Source organism: Panicum hallii, chromosome 1 (assembly GCF_002211085.1).
Source record: "Panicum hallii strain FIL2 chromosome 1, PHallii_v3.1, whole genome shotgun sequence".
Classification (NCBI taxonomy): Eukaryota; Viridiplantae; Streptophyta; class Magnoliopsida; order Poales; family Poaceae; genus Panicum; species Panicum hallii.
Window position 1 is genome coordinate 45474844 of NC_038042.1, and position 18517 is coordinate 45493360.

The 18517-nt window shown below is 43.8% G+C and overlaps 1 protein-coding gene and 1 long non-coding RNA gene across 3 annotated transcripts; both read right to left on the reverse strand.

The window, feature by feature from the left end:
* Positions 1 to 2651: 2651 nt before the first annotated feature.
* On the reverse strand, positions 2652 to 5694 carry LOC112894532. Of its 2 annotated transcripts, none has more exons than XR_003228994.1 (4): positions 5191 to 5694; positions 4562 to 4657; positions 4412 to 4470; positions 2652 to 4336 (listed from the first exon to the last, which is right to left on the reverse strand). It is a non-coding gene; the product is annotated as an uncharacterized LOC112894532 (long non-coding RNA). The 2 variants fall into 2 exon arrangements; XR_003228993.1 differs by having other exon boundaries at positions 4412 to 4485.
* A 2332-nt stretch (positions 5695 to 8026) lies between these two features.
* On the reverse strand, positions 8027 to 9761 carry LOC112894501 (WD repeat-containing protein LWD1). Its single transcript, XM_025962240.1, has one exon. The coding sequence runs from the start codon at positions 9653 to 9655 to the stop codon at positions 8405 to 8407; it is 1251 nt and encodes a 416-aa protein (XP_025818025.1). The 5' UTR covers positions 9656 to 9761; the 3' UTR covers positions 8027 to 8404.
* Positions 9762 to 18517: the final 8756 nt, after the last annotated feature.

Below are 18517 nucleotides of genomic sequence, written 5' to 3' on the forward strand. Positions count from 1 at the left end.
ACACCCCCCTCCCAAGTCCCAACCACAAACACTCTAGCTTTAGGGTTTGCTGCAGCGGTGGTGGCACAGCCTTGCACCGCGAGAGGATGTACAAGAAGACGGCCGTGTTGCAGCGAAATTGCATCCATTTCCTATGGTTAGTACCGTGTACCGGCCAATTTGCAATTTACACTATGTGTTCTGTTCTCTACAGAAATCATTTTAAGGGTCACATAATTTTGTCTGTACAGCTTCAATTCCATTTGTGTTGTGCAACATGATTGCGAATTCCTATGCTGCAGACTTCTAAGGAAACTTCTTCTTCATATTGCCATTTCTCTCAATCTGGTAGTGAACTCTCATGCAACACATTTCTAATAACATTTAATTTGCTATAAAAAAGTAAGAAAAGAACTCTCATGCAATTCATCTTGAGATATCATACTATGCACGTATAAATAGGTTCCTCCATATAATTCATAGCATTTGAATGACGGATCTCTAGATTGAGATACAGACATTTTGTGTTTGTCTTGCTCAGTGATCCCTGCCAGGCAGAGGGTCTTTGTGCTTTCACCTCTGCCACATGTATGTGTTTTCTTCTTATTTATAAAGCAGCATTACCAGATCGTTTTAAATGAAAAAAGTTCAGATATAAACATGATCCTAACATGGAGGGTGCATGGGATATTTGCTAACTGATTTTTATGTTCTCATCAGAATGGGAAAGGAGAAGTACAAAGGCATCTTAATTAGCAAGTATGTTACTAACAATTATAATACCAACTTGTTGGAGCAATGAAGCATTATTTTATTTTTTATTTGGAAGATTGTACACTTTTACAATGTTTTTCCTGACCATGGTATCTAACGCCGCATTAAACTTGCACTTGTTCTTATAATGTCATCGCCATAGTTAAAATGCAGACATGGTAAGGAAATAACAAAACGCTCAGTCTGATGGTGCTGAATACCAGTGTAAGATCACAAGAAACTTTGAAAAAAATGAGTTGCATGTGGCACTGCCTGCGCCTGAAGCCAAGAACATCAAAATGAAGCATCCATCAATGAATGCCTACCAGCAAAAGGAAGAGAAGTGTGCTATTATGATTAATAGTGTAGATATATGTTTTGTGTTGTTTGGAAAGAGAAGCTGTAAAAATGTAGCTAAATGATACTCTGTTTTACTTGTGATTCTTGTGAATGTATATTTCTTTCCTTAAAATTCTTATGGACAAACTTCAACCATAATTAAAAATCTGATCATGCTCCAAATATATGGTTATTTTCAAGTTCTATTTCGACATGTCGCTACTGTAACTTTTGCTTCTTTGTGTGTTTCAGTGGATCACTCAAAGCAGAAAGTTGTCATTATATCACTGTGTTTTCTTTCAACTTTGCAAAAGATCATCTCTGAACCTCTATATATTTTCACAGAATCGAATATTGAATTATCATACTCTAAGAATGAACTATTCTTTTGGTTCTAGCATCTGAACAATGAGTTGTTTTTTTCTTATGTGCTAAGTTCTGAACAGAACAGTGATTTTCTGAACTTCTGTAGTGCACTGCAAACGATTCAGTCAAGCAATCTTGTTGTAGTTCACCTGTCAATGTTGCATCTTCAGATACTGGAATTTTTGTGAAGCAGTGATACAATTTGTAATTCCATGCGAAAAAAGAGGAAATAATTATGGTTGCACAGTACTTATTGAATTGAGCATGCATAAGCCACATTAGAAACCAAGTTGAATGACTTATGCAGTATTTATATACAAGACGGATCAAATTTGTTCAGATTGAATGCACACATATATGCTGCTACATATTAGAATTGCAGGCATCTACTACACAAGGGTTCCAGTCTTCACAAATTACATGAACACAGATTCATAACTGTCCGATCATCATCTTGTGCGTCCTCGGGCAGGCTATGCAGTGGCGATGCTGCCGTACAGGGAAGTTCGATGCTCAATGGAGACCACAAAATTTAATTGTAGAATGAAATTGATTATTAAATAATTCCAAAACGAATCGTCATTTTGACTGGTACTAAATGTAGATTGGTCTGCTTGAGACTGAAGGCTCATGGCAAATAATTAGATAGCAACTTGTTAAAAAAATCAAGTGGAAAATGCATGATGATCGTGCACACATTTGCTTTGTTTAGCTCAATGTTGTTGCTTGGAGCTAGTTATCCTGCAGACATATATATGTGCACATTAGTTTCTATACCCTGGGTTGTTTTGCACGTAAACACAATAATAACCAGCTTATGGCTTGTACCTCCTTTTGCTTTTGCTTTCTTCTGAAGCCCTCTTAAACCTTTTTCCATTTCCTTTGGTGTGCGCTACTTCAGGGGGATGGATGTCAATGGTTGTTGGAAATGGCATTCCAACAAAAGACTCAAAACTCTGAAACTTTACTTGTCTCACTAGATGGTTCCATTTTTAGCACATGATCAACAGCTTCAGCCACAGCTTTATGCAAATACTTCATTTTCTCCTCTGAATGTTTAGCAGCAAGCATACCCGTGTTGAAGTTAGAGTTTGTCTCAGAGTACATGATCTTGATGGCAGGTGGAAGGGATGTACATGATCCTTCAATCACATTACCTTTAGCATCGAGCACCCGCTTACGTGTAGCCATCTTAGTCCACCTATCCAGCACATAGTTAATAGGTATTTCATTGTACAGTTCTGCCTTGAGGACAACAATGGTGTGAGAACAAAGAATGCCGATAGACTCAAACAACTTGCAAGAGCAGTTTACAACCTTGGAACATATGTTGTAGCGAACTTCCCTTATCCTGCCTCTACTATCCCTAATTCGGGTGATCTTTTCCTCTCCAACCTGTTCCAGACCTTGCACCACACAATTATCCCTCGCAGAGACCACCTCTTGCTGAAAGATCTCAAATATGGTATGTGTGTAGACCTCCCTAGCATGCTTCTCGATGCTCCAAGATGTCTTGAGTACAGGTGATGTATGAATCGTGGTGTTGTCATAATGTCATCGTATAGCTCCTTTTCCCGTTGTTCCTCCAATGCAGCTTCAAATCTGATCCAGGATTCAAGCAAAGCGAGTCGTCGGTTTACAAAGCGACCAAAGAATGCATTCTCGCTTTCAGATCTAGAGGTAGTTCGTAGGATACCACCTAGTGAGTATCCTACAAAGTATGCTGGAATCCAAGATTCTCGCAGAGCATACTTATCATTCAACCAGACATTGTTTCCAAGTCCATAATCAGCAATTATTGATGCCCAGCTTAACTCAAACTCATCAGGTGTCTCTGAACACCATACACATATCCCAAATCTTTTCATGAACTCTTCATCCTTGGTGAAGTCACGACCAAGCTTTTCTGGGAGTTTGTTAAGGATGTGCCACATGCAAAGTCTGTGTATGGTGTTTGGGAAGACATCTTTGATTGCATGCTAAGTTCCTCATCAGTTACGATCAGTTCAGGTGCAACCCCTCCCATTGCTTTCAGAAAGGTTCTGAATAGCCATTTGTACGACTCTTTCTTCTCATTTGGTAAAAAGGCAGCACCGAATGTGATACATGTGATGATTGACTCCAGTGAATGGCGTAAAAACTAGGTCATATCGGTTGGTTCGGTAAGTAGAATCGAAGGACATGACATCGCCAAACAACTTATAGTTCCTTATGCAAGTGCTATCAGCCCAGAAAATGTGTGTTAGCCTCAACCTGTCGTCTAACTAACTGGTACTCAAAAAAGAATGATGAATTGATCCTTTGCTTCTCTTTCATGATATCAATTAAAATCTGGGCATCCGAAGCACTAATGACTTTTCTGCAACCACGTTCATAGTTTCGAACATCCTTCTTTGTGCAACCTAGGTTTGCAGGCCCACCTTTCTCTGCACGAGCATCCGAAATGCTGCAGAAGTGCAATTGACGCTTTATGACATGTGAATAGTGCACACTTCACTGCGCTAGTCACTTCTCTATTTGATTTGATTAAATGCCTCATCCTTGGGGAGACCAAATCATGGGTGTGGTAGGAGATGAACTTGGCGACCACATACTTGCCATCATCTCTCCTCTTGAATCCAATCATAGCCTCACAGCCACACCGAGTTATCTTGACCTTCGTTTTAGGCTTCTCATCTTCACCACTTTCCTGCTCCTTCCTCCAACCTTCCTTTGAACAAACAAATCGCTTCCAGATGGCTGTGCCATCTGTCCTTTTGTGTTGCGTCCATTTGCGAACCCCAAATCCCATATGCTTAGCATATGCTCTGTAGAAATCTTCTCCTTGCTCCCAGCTATCAAACACCATACCAATTGTGGGCTGTAAGCCATCCTTGCAATTAGGCTCATAGATCGAACCCTGAAAAATAGAAATAAGATTTAATAGTGTATAATATATGAAGACTCTAATAAAAAACTCTTAAACAATACTTACATAGAATGGTAAGCTTATTGTTCTTTCTGGTGTTCTATAGCTATCTCCGTTACCCTCATCTGAACATATTTCAACTTATAGAAAAAGTCAAGGTCAAAGGACTGGTATGGTTAATAAACATGGACTATAAGAAATAGAGTACAGATTTACCATAGCATATCTATGAGTGTCATCTTCGCCTTCAAGTGGAATTGGTGTAGTTGAGCCAGAGCTATGCAAGACCCTTGCCATGGATTCAATGGCACCCTGTTAACATATATTTTAATTCCAGCACAAGAAATAGAAAACCAAGTAAGATCATAGTAGCAAAACAATGTACATAAAAAGATGCTCATTGAGAACAAATTCTCCTCCTGGAACTAGTAAAATCACCAATTGGTCATTGGGGTGGTGGTGTTAAAGATTTCGTGATTGCTAATAACAATGTAAAACAAAAATCATGATTGGTTAGGAATATGCAAGGTTTAATCATCTTCAAATCTGGGGAGAATGATCTGTAGAATAAGTTGGACAGCAACCTGCAAGCATTTGCGTATCTATTGTATGAAGCTAGGGTGGTCCAAGTCCGATGGGGCAACTTTTTTGAATATCACACATGTTTCTAAAAGAGATATGAAATTTATCCATCTTTCTTCATATTTCAACAACTCTGAAATCCAATGGTAAAATCACACACATTCACACGATAATTTACGAACTTGATACAATCCTACAACTCTGTCATGGCTGCGAATGTGCAACCCACAAAAAAACAAGTCACAAATTACTGCAATCAGTACCTTGCAATGTTGCCTGATCCTTGCTGCCCCTCGGCTTGCTGCTGTGTTGCTAGAGCTGGGCGTTCAGCCGCTGGCTTCGACTTCAGTACTCCAGCACGTTGAGCCACCAGCCGAGGACGCCGCAGCGCTTCATGTGGCAAGGCGGCCGACCACCGTTGGATGTATTCCGCGCCCGCGCGGCCACGCCTCCCTACCAGCGCCAAGACAGCTCGCTCCTCCCTCCCAAGCTAGCTCGCCCCGTCGACCGCCGCCAATCTCCGTTGCCAGTCCGGCAGGCGCCGGCCACTGCAGCGTCGTGCGTTGGCTCTGCGATGGCGTCACAGCAGCAGCAATTCCTCTCGGAGCCGCAAGCTGAGAACAAATGGATTTGGTTTTGAACTGTACGTAGCTTGTTGAGGGGGCTTCCATTTGGTCGGTTGGGGAACAAATCGATCGGGGAAGAAGACAGTAATAAAAGGTCGGACTAAAGTGCACTGCAATTTTTATTGAGGGGGCTGCGTACATAATAGTCCTCACTTATTCTTTCACCGCCATCTTGTCCATCGGTTGCCGATCCATCAGCTCCAGACGTGAGGGAGGAAGGGAGCGAGCGAGAGCGCGCGCGCTATCCTCTGCTTTCTAAAAAAAAAAACAGGATGCCTATGGCCGTTGTCTGTTGATTGATCTATCATCAGAAGGAAAAGACCATTCTGATTCTACCACTAAATGTACAAAGTACGAGGGTATGTAAAGGTAGAATCAGATACAAAGCGATTCATGAAAAAAGAAACAACGTAAGAGGAGACTGGGAATACTATGTGAATTTCACGAAAGGAATTATGCAAATCATCTTTTACTAAGTATCTGTCTTCCGAGGATACCATCCCATCATAGCAGCTTGAGTCATGATTAGCGAGTCAACCACAAAGGATATCATCCCATCATAGTTCTGGAACAATTTCAAACCCAAAATAGGATCTGGAAGCAAACAAAGGTCGCAAATGAAGAAACTTTTGAGTTGCAGGTACGCAACCGTGGAGTTGGCAAACAGAAACAATGAACGCAATGAGGGGACCATGCTTCAGCACAGAATAGAGCTGTTGTCTGGAGAGACACAAATCCTAGAGAGAAAAATCCCATGAGAAAGCCACTGATGTGGCCATGATTTGACAAGATCCCAACAATTTAGCTTACCACTTCAGCACATCTCGTATGCATGCCTTCCCATTAAGACATCAAGTCCAGTGACAAACACACATTTGACAGATTGTGCAAAGGAAACCCGAATGCAGACACTAAAGGTAAACTAAGATAACAACTATACTGTGTATTTACATGCACATCGACCTAACCACGCCATTATTCTAATATTTTTACCGACAAAAATCACATTCCTTGGTTGAAGCAACAAAACCTTGTTATAGCAAATCGAACCTCATAAATAAGCACATCAACAAACAAAAAAACAGATTCTGTGGAGAGAGATCTGAAAATACAACAAAAAATAAAACAGAATATAAAAGACTTCATCCACTGAAATATTTTTCTTTTTTGTTTTTCCAGAATATACTCTAATCTAGGTTGCATCTTCTTTTGTTTTCAGAACATCCCTCTATTAAAAGTAGATAGCTCTAGCTGTTGGATGATCCAAGCCAAAAGGAACAGCCTTATTCTGATTCTCCACCAAATGTACAAAGTACGAGGGTATATAAAGTCAAGTAGAACCAGATACAAAGGTATTCTGGTGGCTGATGTATACCAGTACAAGATCAATCACCCCAAAAGCCTACTCAAAAAGGAAACCATAGAAAAGGGGACTGGATAAGTTATGCGAACTTCACAAGAAGAATGACACAAATAAGCTTTTACTGACCTATCTGGCTCTGAAGGATAGCAGTCGAAATTAAAAAATTCCTGGAATAGCTCAGTCACACAAAGGTTCATACAGTTTTGAAACTTCGAAACTGAGAAAGGATCAATCAAACAGAAACCAAAGACTGCAAATGAAGAAACTTTATAGTTGCAGCTATGCAACTGTGGGGTTGGTAAATAGAAAATATTAAGACAATGAAAGGACAACGCTTCAGCTCATAACAAAGAGATATGCCCATGTCGAAACTATGGAAGAATTTTTGACAAGAGCCCAGTGTCATGTCATGCAACAAGGTAAGGTCGCCGATTGCTCACATCTCATATGCATGCAGTAACACTCATTTGACAAATTCAGCAAAGAACGCACAAAGCAGACACTAAAGGTAAACTAAGGTAACACCTAGAATGAAACTCGTAACATGCATATTCTTCGGAAACAAAAAAATATTAATCCTTTGTTGCAGCAAAAAGAACTGTTATATTAACTCAGCAGAAGCTATGAGCTAAATATTGCATGGAAGGTTAAAATCAAATGTGCCCCACACCAGCATTTTGGACTAAAATATCAAAGAGAATTGTTCTGTAAGATGCAAATTAATTCAAAAGGAGATATATATATATATATATATAGCATATCTAGCTACAGGTTTGCAAGTATGATCATTAAGGCAACCAGCACAGAAATCCATAAAATTGAAAATAATATACAACACATAACCCAGATTATAGCTTCTAGTGTATACAAGATGGTAGCAAATTCCGACAGGCAACGTAAAGAGCTATTGCACGAAGAGGAACACTCTAGCACGAAGAAGAACTTAGCTACAGTGCCAAATTCCAATTATTGCCAAGACAAATTCAAGCGCAGCTACTTACTCTAAATAACTAAAAACAATCTGGTTCAATCACCAGATATAACCCACCATGAATATCATTGGCGGGATCACACAAAACACATATCAGCTCAAAATCCACAAAACTGAAATAACAGCAACACACATAAGAATGCTTATCGGTTATGGCCTTAATGGGCACATATGACCATTGCAAGTTCAACGAGCAAGTTAAGTTGTGAATCTACACGCTACTGAGCAGATGCAGAACATGCTAGCACAAAGCGAAAGCTAACTTAAATTCCCATTATCATCAACACTATTACCATAGCAGCTACTTTAATCTACAAACCAAGTTTGCCAATTCCAGCTTCTAACTAGCAAATCTTCTGTTCTATCACTAGAAACAACCCACCATTGAATATCAGTTGTGCACAGCATAGATTATCCTCCTCCCATGGCCTAACCTCACCATCCAAGTTTGCCATTTGTTTTTAACTCTTCTCAGTGAACCAGGTGGAATTAGGCAATCAGACCCTGAGAATCTGAAGTTTATTGGCAAATGCAATAGCAACCCAGTCAGGCTGGGTCGCCGACCACTGCAGCTGCTCAATCTCTGCTCCTGCCGTATATGCCAAAATGGGATCCAGGCCACCCTCTGCTGCTGCAGCTGCAGCAGCATTACCATTTCCATTGTTGCCGCCGTTGCTCCCAGTGCCCATGGATGATAGGTCCCATATCAGCGCCTGCATGTCATCCCCAGCTGTGCAGATGTGGCATGAAGAGTGAGGCGCCCAAGCGATGGCATTGACAGGCGCATGGTGACGATGCAGCTCTACCACAGGCAGTGTCGGGTAGCGGATATCAAGCACTACGACCTTGGGGCTATCCATGATGATGGTGGCCATGTACCTTGGGTCCTGCTTGTTCCAGCCCAACCTGACGAGCGGTGTTGGCGATGCAGCCCCGCCATCTCCAGCACCAGAATTGGAGCCGCCGCCGCCACCGCCTGAACCAGACTCGTAGATGATTGTGGAATGCTCCTTGTCACGGAGGTCAAAGACACGGACAGAGCCATCAGCGGAGACGGAGGCAAAGACACCAGCGCCACCCCAGGCGATGTCGTAGACCTCCTTGTCGTGGGCGATGAGCTGGGTGTCGACGGCCTCGCGCTCGACGTCCCAGATGGTGCAGGTGGTGTCGATGGAGGAGGTGCCGATGCGGCGCGGGTCGGCGTCGTTCCAGTCGAAGGAGGTGAGCGGGCCGCAGTAGTCGCTGTTGCGATTGCCGTTGAGCTCGCAGCGGAGCTCGACGCCCGGCTGCGGGGCGCCGTTGCAGCGGACGGAGCCGGAGTTGTTGGCGGAGGGGGCGTCGCCGTCGGCGTCGTCGGCGGAGGGGATGCGCCAGATGCGGAGGTGGTCGGCGGAGGTGGCGAGCAGGTCGGGGCGGAGCGCGTGCGGGTCCGGGATGAACATGGTCTTGGTGGGCGGGTACTGGTGGTCGAAGGCGAGGACGGGGGCGATGTCGCCCGAGGCCTCGTCGAGCTGGACGACCTCGACGCGGTTGGGGACCTGCTCGAGGAGGCTGGCCATGGCGAGGCGGTACTTCTTGTCGCGGCGCACGCTCCAGTTCATGGCGTAGATGTGCCAGCCGGCCTCGTAGGTGTAGATCTCCGACCGCTTGGCCTCCCCGCCGCCGCCGCCGGCGCCCCCGCCGCGGCTGCCCCCGCCGTTGCCCTGCTCCTGATCCGCCCACGCGTCGCCGTCACCGCCCCCGCCCATGGCCCCGCCGCCTTCGCCGCCGCCGCCGCCGCCGCCGCCGCCACGGGAGGAAGGGAATTGAGGTGGATAGGGCAAGCGCGGTGGATTTGGGGGGGGGGGGGGGGGGGGTGGGGTTCAGTTTAGGGAAGGAGAGAGTCGAGTCGCTGACTGGTGGAGAAGGGGATTGATTGCTGTGTGCTGAGAGGAGGGCAAGCGACTTGCTCTACTGTGCGGCTGGGTTGGGCCTTTGCGCGCGTTCGGTGGAGTGAGTGAGGACTGAGGACATGGCCCAATTGGTTCGTGAGCTGTTGGGCTTTTCACTTTGAACCCACTTGGAATTTGAAGGCGGCGGCCCTGACCTGCGGTGGTGCCAGACGGAGAGGCGTCGCCGCCGGACGCGGATGAGGCCACCGACCACCACATCGGCGACAAAGGGAGGTCTGGTTAGCGAGGCGGCGGACCACATGCTGTTTCGAAAAAAAGAACACGCAGCGGCAGATGCTTCACGTAGAGAGAAGATGATCTCTCGATCGGGATCGTGACTTTGTCGACCAGCAATCTTTGAGTTGAGGAATTCAGGTGTCTGAAGAATAACAGTCCTCTAAGTTATCTTACGAACAAAAAAACAATGGCAGTTCATCAACGGTTTCATCTGAATGGGACAATGCCGCTCCCCTTGGCCGCCGGTGAGATAGCACCGCGATTGTGACTATGTGAGCGAGTACACGAGAATCTCAAGGTAATCGAGGAGGAAGAGTGTTCCTTCTTGTTCCTCTTGGACCTCTTCGCGTTCATAGATGTAAAGTTCAGAACTCAAGTTTACACTTTACAGGTCCGAGCATAGCAGGACTCACAATCCTGTTGACAACTAAAATTGGCACAATTCAGATTTACTGGACAATCTGGACAAACCGGTCAGATCTGTTATGTAAACCGATCAGACCGGTCAGAATGACATTGTCAAAATGCATATTTGACTTCACCATTGCGTAGCTCTCATTGAGACGATAGAAATTCATATATAGAACATCCGATTTGGAGTTCGGAAGAGAGAGTTATGACTTCGGGAAGACTTGACCCATATCGGACTGGCAAGACCAGTTTGGTGGACCGGTCAGAGATGTACAATCCAAGTTATGAGTTGTATTTTGATACGGGATTTGTATGAGTTTCGACTGCTAATAGGACAAGACCTCCCCTCCCTATAAATAATAAATATAAAAGGGTCATTACCGATTAAGAGACGTCCAATCGAACCAAACACTATGCATTTACCTTTTTACTCCTAAACCCTAATTTCTCTTCCAACCTCTCGTGATGTCCATCTACTTATCTCCACGACCATAGATAGCATCCTAGGCTTCCTAGTCGACCTAGGGCACGTCGGCGACGTCCACGCCCTGACGGGGTCCCTCCCAGGCGAAGAACGACCAACGCAAATACATCAAATGTTTCTAATAATTATTTTGCAAGTGCCATGAACTCTCATGTTGATGTTGCTAGTCATAATAATGGTACACATATTGCATCAGCTAGTAATTATTCAGATAATTTTAATTATGCTTATTATAATTCTAAAAATTATATGCAAGAGCCTATGGCACATGATATGCATACTTTGGAATTTAATGGTACTAGCAACATACAACATGCACCCTTTTATTCTCGTATATCGGCTGCGGAACAAGTTCATATGCCGATGAGTCAATGTCAAGGCCAAACTAACATAGTGAGTTCGGCCAAGTTTTATGGAACATCACATACTACTGGTTCTAATAATGTTCAGCAAGCTGTTCCATCTTTTTATTCATCGATACCAAATTCACATTACGTAGTTTCACCACAAGACATGTCGTTAAATGAGAAATTTGACCATGCTGATTTTAGCAGTCCGACAAATTATTCTCAACCATTAGAGGAACTCCAAGAGATTCTCTATATCTTTCCTTATTCTTAGAAATATAGATTTTGATGGAAAAATACCCTCCAACCGCTTCTCTAAGTGGTTATCCAAATGTAGCCATCCTCCATTCCGTATTTCTCAGTAGCCAAATATAGATAACAAAAATAACTTTCTAGAGTGTACACGAGATATAGAAAAGCTGCTGGAGAGGGAAAATATATATAAAATAATTTTTATGCAGAAGGCTCTCCAATTGATAATTTACAGAGTGAAATTTAGAAAGACTCTTTCAAATGCTCTTATCCGCTGCACAACATATTACTAGAGTGGAGATTGCATCTGTCAATTAAGAATCATATGCAAATGTTAATAATCATATTCCGGCTTCAAATATTTCAAATAACTACAGCCCAATCAATAAAAATTCAGCAAGCACACATACGCCTCCATGGATCCTCATGTGTTTCATCCCATGCATCATCACATGATTTCGGTACTATACAATCCCCGTTACCGAAAGTTCATGCTTGTGATTTTGCACAAAATGCTGCACCAAATAGTGTTTCTGTCGGTGTTTTTACCGCCAGCCTATTTAGGGATACCCTAAGGTAGGAGATTATTTGGTGAGGGATCACCGGATCTAGAACTTGCAAAAGCGAGGACACAGGATACAGATTTAGACAGGTTCAGACCGTCAGAGTAGTAATACCCTATGTCCTATTTGAGGTATTGTATATTGCGTCCTGCGCTTGAGTTTGAGTTGCCTGTTGGCTGTTCTGTCGATCTAGGTACTCCTGCCTTCCTTTGCATACTCTAGGGTGCAGGATGCTAGTCGGTTATAAGGTAGGAGTCCTAGTAGGTGATGTAGCACTGGTCCGATCTTCCGATAGATATGGTAAATTCGATTGGTGGAGTCACGACGTTGGCGATCCGGGCTTCTAACAAGTCACGATTCGAACCCCTATAACTGTTACACCACTGCTCTGTTGGTTATCAACCAAGCATAACTTGATTGGCCTCGCCAAGAAGGCTAATCCTGCAAGCGAATCGAAGAACACAAGCAAGAAAGTATAAACACGCAATCTAAAATTGCAGATGTGTATGAAGCAAAGACAAGTATGGGTTTCAAGCTCTGATCCCAAAAAGACTAATCACCACAGTGGTGAAAAACAAGAACAGAGGCCCGGATTCACAGCAAAAGTACTCGACATCACAGTTACAATGAAGATGTCTATTTCTCAATGGAAAACTAGAACTAAACAAAATCCAAACACTAATGTGGCGGCTGCTACTGAGTTTATACCAAAGGTGGGACGTCCTAGGGTTGAGGGCGACAAGGTGGAGGCGTCCTCAACTTAGGCTTAAGGCCCGACACGATACAAGGCCGACTTGACCTAAAATAGGTGATGCAGCACCTTGTCGTGGTCACACAGAATGATCCACAAATCTTCTGGAGCTCGAACCAGAATCAAAAGAAGCTTTCATTGTCTTCTTTCCAACGCATCAAAGAACATCTCATTTCGACATCGTATAAAGGAGATATCGGTGTTTCCGTTCAGGGTGATTGGCTGAGTCCGAACCGGACATGAAGACCAAGTTGTTGATGACTTGTAACCTGTAGAAAATCAAATGTCGGGTGTATCTAGCATGGTGATGTCCTCTTCATCCTCCCCTTGTTGAATTGGAGTCATCCTCGACTCCATCCCACCATCAAACTCCTACAAAAGGTTAGTGACAGCAGCATAGAATTTGCTAGACATAGGAGTAGGATCGTGTGAAAACGAAATATGTTTGCAAAGTATGGTACTGCATGGTGCTGCATCAACATAATTTTCAGCACTAAGAGATGTCTTAGCAAGTAAAGAACCTTCTTTCAACTTAATCTCTTGGGATGTAGCAACAGGTGGGTCTAAAGCATGATCATTCTTAGAAATTTCAGCAAGCTCTTTGTTATATTTCACAATTTCAGCAGGCGTTAAAGGAAGTAAAATAATTTTCTTAGCCTTATGCATTAAAGTATATGTATTAGTTCTACCATGGTGTAAAGCATCAGTATCATATTCCCATGAACGACCTAATAAAAGCGAACATCCCATGAACGACCTAATAAAAGCGAACATGCTTGTATAGATACAACATCAAAATCAGCATAATCATGATATGAACCAATGAAAAAGTGTATTCTTGCTGATCGAGTTACCTTTGTCTTACCACTATTGTTAAACCATTCGAGGTGATAAGGTTTAGGATGAGCACGTGTGGTCAAGACAAGCTTCTTAACCAAATCCAAACTAATCAAGTTGTTAAAGTACTATCAATTATTGTATGAACACGACAATCCTTGACAATGAGGAACATGTTGAACAAATTATGATGTTGTGGCTTCTCCGGCTCGTGCTCAAGCTGTGTACTCAACACACGCTGCCACAGTGGTGAAAAATAAGAACGAGGGCCCTGATTCGCAGTAAGTCACGGTTACAATGAAGATGTTTGTTTCTCAATGGAAAACTAGAACTAAATAAAAACTCAAACCCTAATGTGGTGGCTGCTACTGAGTTTATACCGAAGGGGGGATGTCCTAGGGTTGAAGGCGACCAGGTGGGGGCGTCCTCAACCTGGGCTTAAGGCCCGACACGATATAAGGCCGACTTGGACCAAAATAGGTGATGCAACACCTTATCATGGTCACACAGAATGATCCACGAATCTTCTGAAGCTCGGACTAGAACTAAAAGAAAGATTTCATTGTCTTCTTCCAACGCATCAAAGAACGCCTTGTTTCAACATCGTATGAAGGAGATATCGGCGTTTCCGTTCAGGGTGATCGGCTGAGCCCGACCCGGACGTGAAGACCAAGTTGGTGACAATTTGTAACTCGTAGAATACCAAATCTCAGGTGTATCCAGCATGGTGATGTCCTCATCAGTAGGTTTACAGGATACAGTCTTAGTAGGATTATAGAGAAATCCTAGTAGGAGTGCGACTTCTTCTTCTTCATCGGTAGCTTCCTTGCAGGTACCTGGGGATCTATCCGTGATAATCCCCCGAGCTCTTCATAGCCGAGTAGTGCAGGCTTCTGAGTACTTTTGGAGTCATCTTCGAGTTCTTCTGAACTTTGTCTAGAATGTGTCTTCCCGATTACTTTCTTGGCTACTTCGAGGCTGCAAGGTGCTCTTCCCCGAGTAGATTTCATATCTTCAAAAAATTATCTTCTGTATAGGGTGCGATTAAAATCGCACTTCATATGGAGTAGCCCCCGAGCCTTAGGTTGAATCAAAGAATCAGGCTGAGGGTCCAATTAGTCTTGAATCTTCTTTCCTTTATCTTCCAAATAGATTTGAAAAATAAGTCGTTGATGACACGTATCCTGCAGCCCTGATCCTTGAATCCGAATACCAAATTTAGAAAAAGGATCCAAAAGAATGTGGCATGCGTTGTAGAATTTTGTAGAATCTGAATTGATGGTTAGATTACCACTCAAAACAGATCTTATCTCAAAGGACCCTTAGGCTCCCGCTGGTTTTTTAACCATGCAGTAACCTAGGGTTACCTTTTCCGCCTTCAGTCTTCACATGAATCAGCATCCGAGTAGTTTTGCAGCGTCTAGCCCCCGAGCTTACAGGCTAGGCGAGCCGTAGAAGCCACGTCGAGTAGTTATTAGTGCCCAGCCTCCGAGCCTCGGAGCTAGCGGAGCCATTAGAGATGTGCCGAGCAAACTGGAGAGTTGTTGCCGAAGCTCGATTCGAAACAAGACGATGCAAGCATTATGTAGCATAATGCGAAGATACCTAAATTTATTCGGTGTAAAAGTAAATTTGTTGTGTCAAACTCTTTTTTAGGCCATGTAAATCTCCTGAGTAGTCCACCTGTTACGTTTAAGCACCTAATCTTGTTTTAACCGTTGCTCATCATGTGTATGAGACCTTTGTCCCGTGTACGTGTAGAGGTGTTAGGCATGATAGAAGAGCCAAGGTTTCACGGATTAAGGCATATGCTATCCGAGTAGATTAGCGACCGTTAAGAGAAGACAACGAATATAGGAATGAGTAGTCATAGTTGCGACAAAGAGAATGCTCGTTGGCATGAAGTAGTCGGCGAGAGCGCATGGTGCAGCGCGCATGTCCGAGGGTGTAGCCGTTGTGAGCCCAACGCAACTCGATGTACCAAGTGTGTGGGCTGTTAGTCAGCAAACCCTAGAAGTAGTCGACCATGGTGTAGCCCCCAGGGTAATTCCTGTCGAGAGGCGTACCCAAAATAGTAGCCGATCCTGTGAAGAACAAGTCAAAAAAGGTATAAGTGACTTAGCTTGATTCGTGGACGATTGTCAATGAGGCTGTGGCGGTTGTTGATGAAGCTAACTAGCCAGAATATGTCCTCAACTAGTTGTCAATGATGTCAGGCCTGTCCTCGACTAACTTCTAGTCATGACGAGTAGTTGAAGTAGTCGCCGGCGTGTCAGCGGTGCGGCACGAGCTGAGTAGTCGAGGTTGATGTAGAAGTTCGCTCAAAGATCTGATCTCGAACTCGACGAACTGATCCACCTCGTGGAGTGGATAATCTTGATGAAGATGTCCTCTAGGCTCGCCCAATGATCTTGATGATTTGCCCCATGATGGGTGCCAATTGTTGGTGTTTTTACTGCCAGCCTACCTAGGTAAAAGTGAGGACACAAGGCACAAATTTAGATAGGTGGCTGCCAGAGTAGCGTAATAGCCTACATCCTATTTGAGGTATTATATATTGCACCTTACACATGGGTGTTGAGTTGCCTGTTGGCTGCTCTACCGATCTAGGTACCTCTGCACTCCTTTATATACTCTAGGGGCAAGATACTAGTCGGTTACAACGTAGGAGTCTTAGTAGGATTACAGACTAGAGTCCTAGTAGGATTATAGACGAATCCTAGTAAGAGTCTGACTTCTTCTTCTTCGCGGGTAGCTATCCCTAACAGTTTCTACTGTACTGCTACAAACTTCCTGTGATGCTCACAACTTCAGCTGAGCATTCACGAGCACACCTAACTATTTAGGATCTCAAAGCTCCAAGAGTAACAAACTTGAATCCACCGGCTTGATGAAGACTAAGTGCTCAACAGGATGGAATGGCAGCTCACTAGCATGGATTACTTATCTTGCAACACTCTCACTTGAATCTCTCAAAGGAATCTATCAAGAAATGAAGAGAGGGAGTGAAAGAGCTCTTGAAAAGCTTATGAGGCTATTCAGCTTGAAAAATGGGCAAGAGAGAGCTGGTTAAAGGGGTACGGGGGGTATTTGTACCCTCACTCACAAAAACTAGCAGTTGGCGAAAGGGTACCCGGATACTCCAGGTATATGTCCGGATACTCCGGAGATTGTTCCCGGACATTCTGGGTAGAGACCCGGAGACTCCACCGTTGGTGAAAAGGTACCCGGATACTCCGGGTATATGTTCAGATACTCCGGACATTGTTCCCGGATATTCTGGACAGGAACCCGCAGACTCCAGTTCTGACAGAGACACTCTCAAAATTTCATTTTGAGGTGGTTTTTGTGGCTCACAAGTATTTGTATGGGTTCTCTTGAGCACCAGTTCTAAGTCAAAACCTGCAGATCAAAGTCCCTCTTGATAGTACAGGGTTCTTATACTCAAAAACAAAACAAAAGTCTACTCTTCGAGTAAATTTCAACCACCACTTTTTCATTTCCTTTTGAAGGGTCGTACTTCATCATTTATTTTGCTTGTTCAACTTTAGCACCTACACACATGCTAGATAACAAGATTAAATGTACATGAATGGGGTTACGCTTCTCATCATTAGAGCCAAGTCCAAGAAGTCTCGAGAAAGTCATGTAGTCCACTCCATACTTGACTCCCTTTGTTGTCCAAAAGAAAGCAACTTTCCTTGCATCATAGTAGAGAGAGAAGTGGAATTGAGCAAGGATCTTCTCATTCCAATCATAACGGAAGCCCATGATGTCATAGAGACCAAATTTCTTGCACTTTGCAATTGCTTGATTGAAGAAGGGATCATTCGGTCTCTCAAAATACTCCCAATCCACATATTTGCAAGGAACAATAGGGGCCTTTCCCTTGCGCATGATGACTGAGGGCCTTTCCCTTCACATTCTCATACTTGTACACCTCCTCCTTGCGAGCATTTGAGAGAGCCATAGCTTGCTTGTAGTAGTTCCTTCCCATTTGAATAGTAAATCCTTGCACAATTTGAGGGCGAGCAAGCTTGGGGCAAATGGGATACTGACGTTGATCTTTTGGAAAAACCACTTGCAGGCGAGGAGGGGTGCGTGGATCAATGTCCCATGCAATGCCCCTGCTGGATGGATTAGCCTTGGACGGAGGATTTGGCATGCTTGCCATCATGTAGGGGATTTGATGTGGTGGAGCTGCTTGTGAACTGCTGCCTGCGGGTTCTTTGCCAGGATGATGACGGGCCGCAGTTCTCTTGGAGGAGGATGAGGAGGAGAAACTTCTTCCTGTTGAATTTGCGGATCATGGCAGCACTTTTGTCGACACTGACCAGATGGTTCTCCTACACCAGCTCTCCCCATTGCCTAGACAAGATGATTAGGAACGAGTTGAGGCAGCCTTGGAATGAAACGAGAAGTTCAGATGCAATCAGGTCTGGAGACTCTAGGTATATGTCCGGATACTCTGGAACAGAGGTTTGGAGTATTCGGGGATATGTCCAGAGTATCCGGACGTGGATCATCCAAACCCTAGGTTCCGAAATTTAGAGATTTGACCATGAAAATCAAATGAAATTTGAACCAAGAGTTGCTAGACAGTGGTAGAGAAAGTTCCCTAAAGATTATCCATTTTCTTCAACCACATTGAGAGATCGAGCGATTTGAAGTTTGAATACCTTGTGAGAAGTTGAACGCGCGGGAAACTTCAAATCCAAAGCCTCCCCAAAGTTTCTGGAGGGGAGATTGTTCTTCCTTCAAAGATTTGCAAGAGTTGTGTGTTGGGAAGGTGAAAAT

Excerpts from the sequence above, each read along its gene's own strand:
- LOC112894501 (XM_025962240.1), bottom strand. The coding sequence starts at position 9,655 with ATGGGCGGGGGCGGTGACGGCGACGCGTGGGCGGATCAGGAGCAGGGC.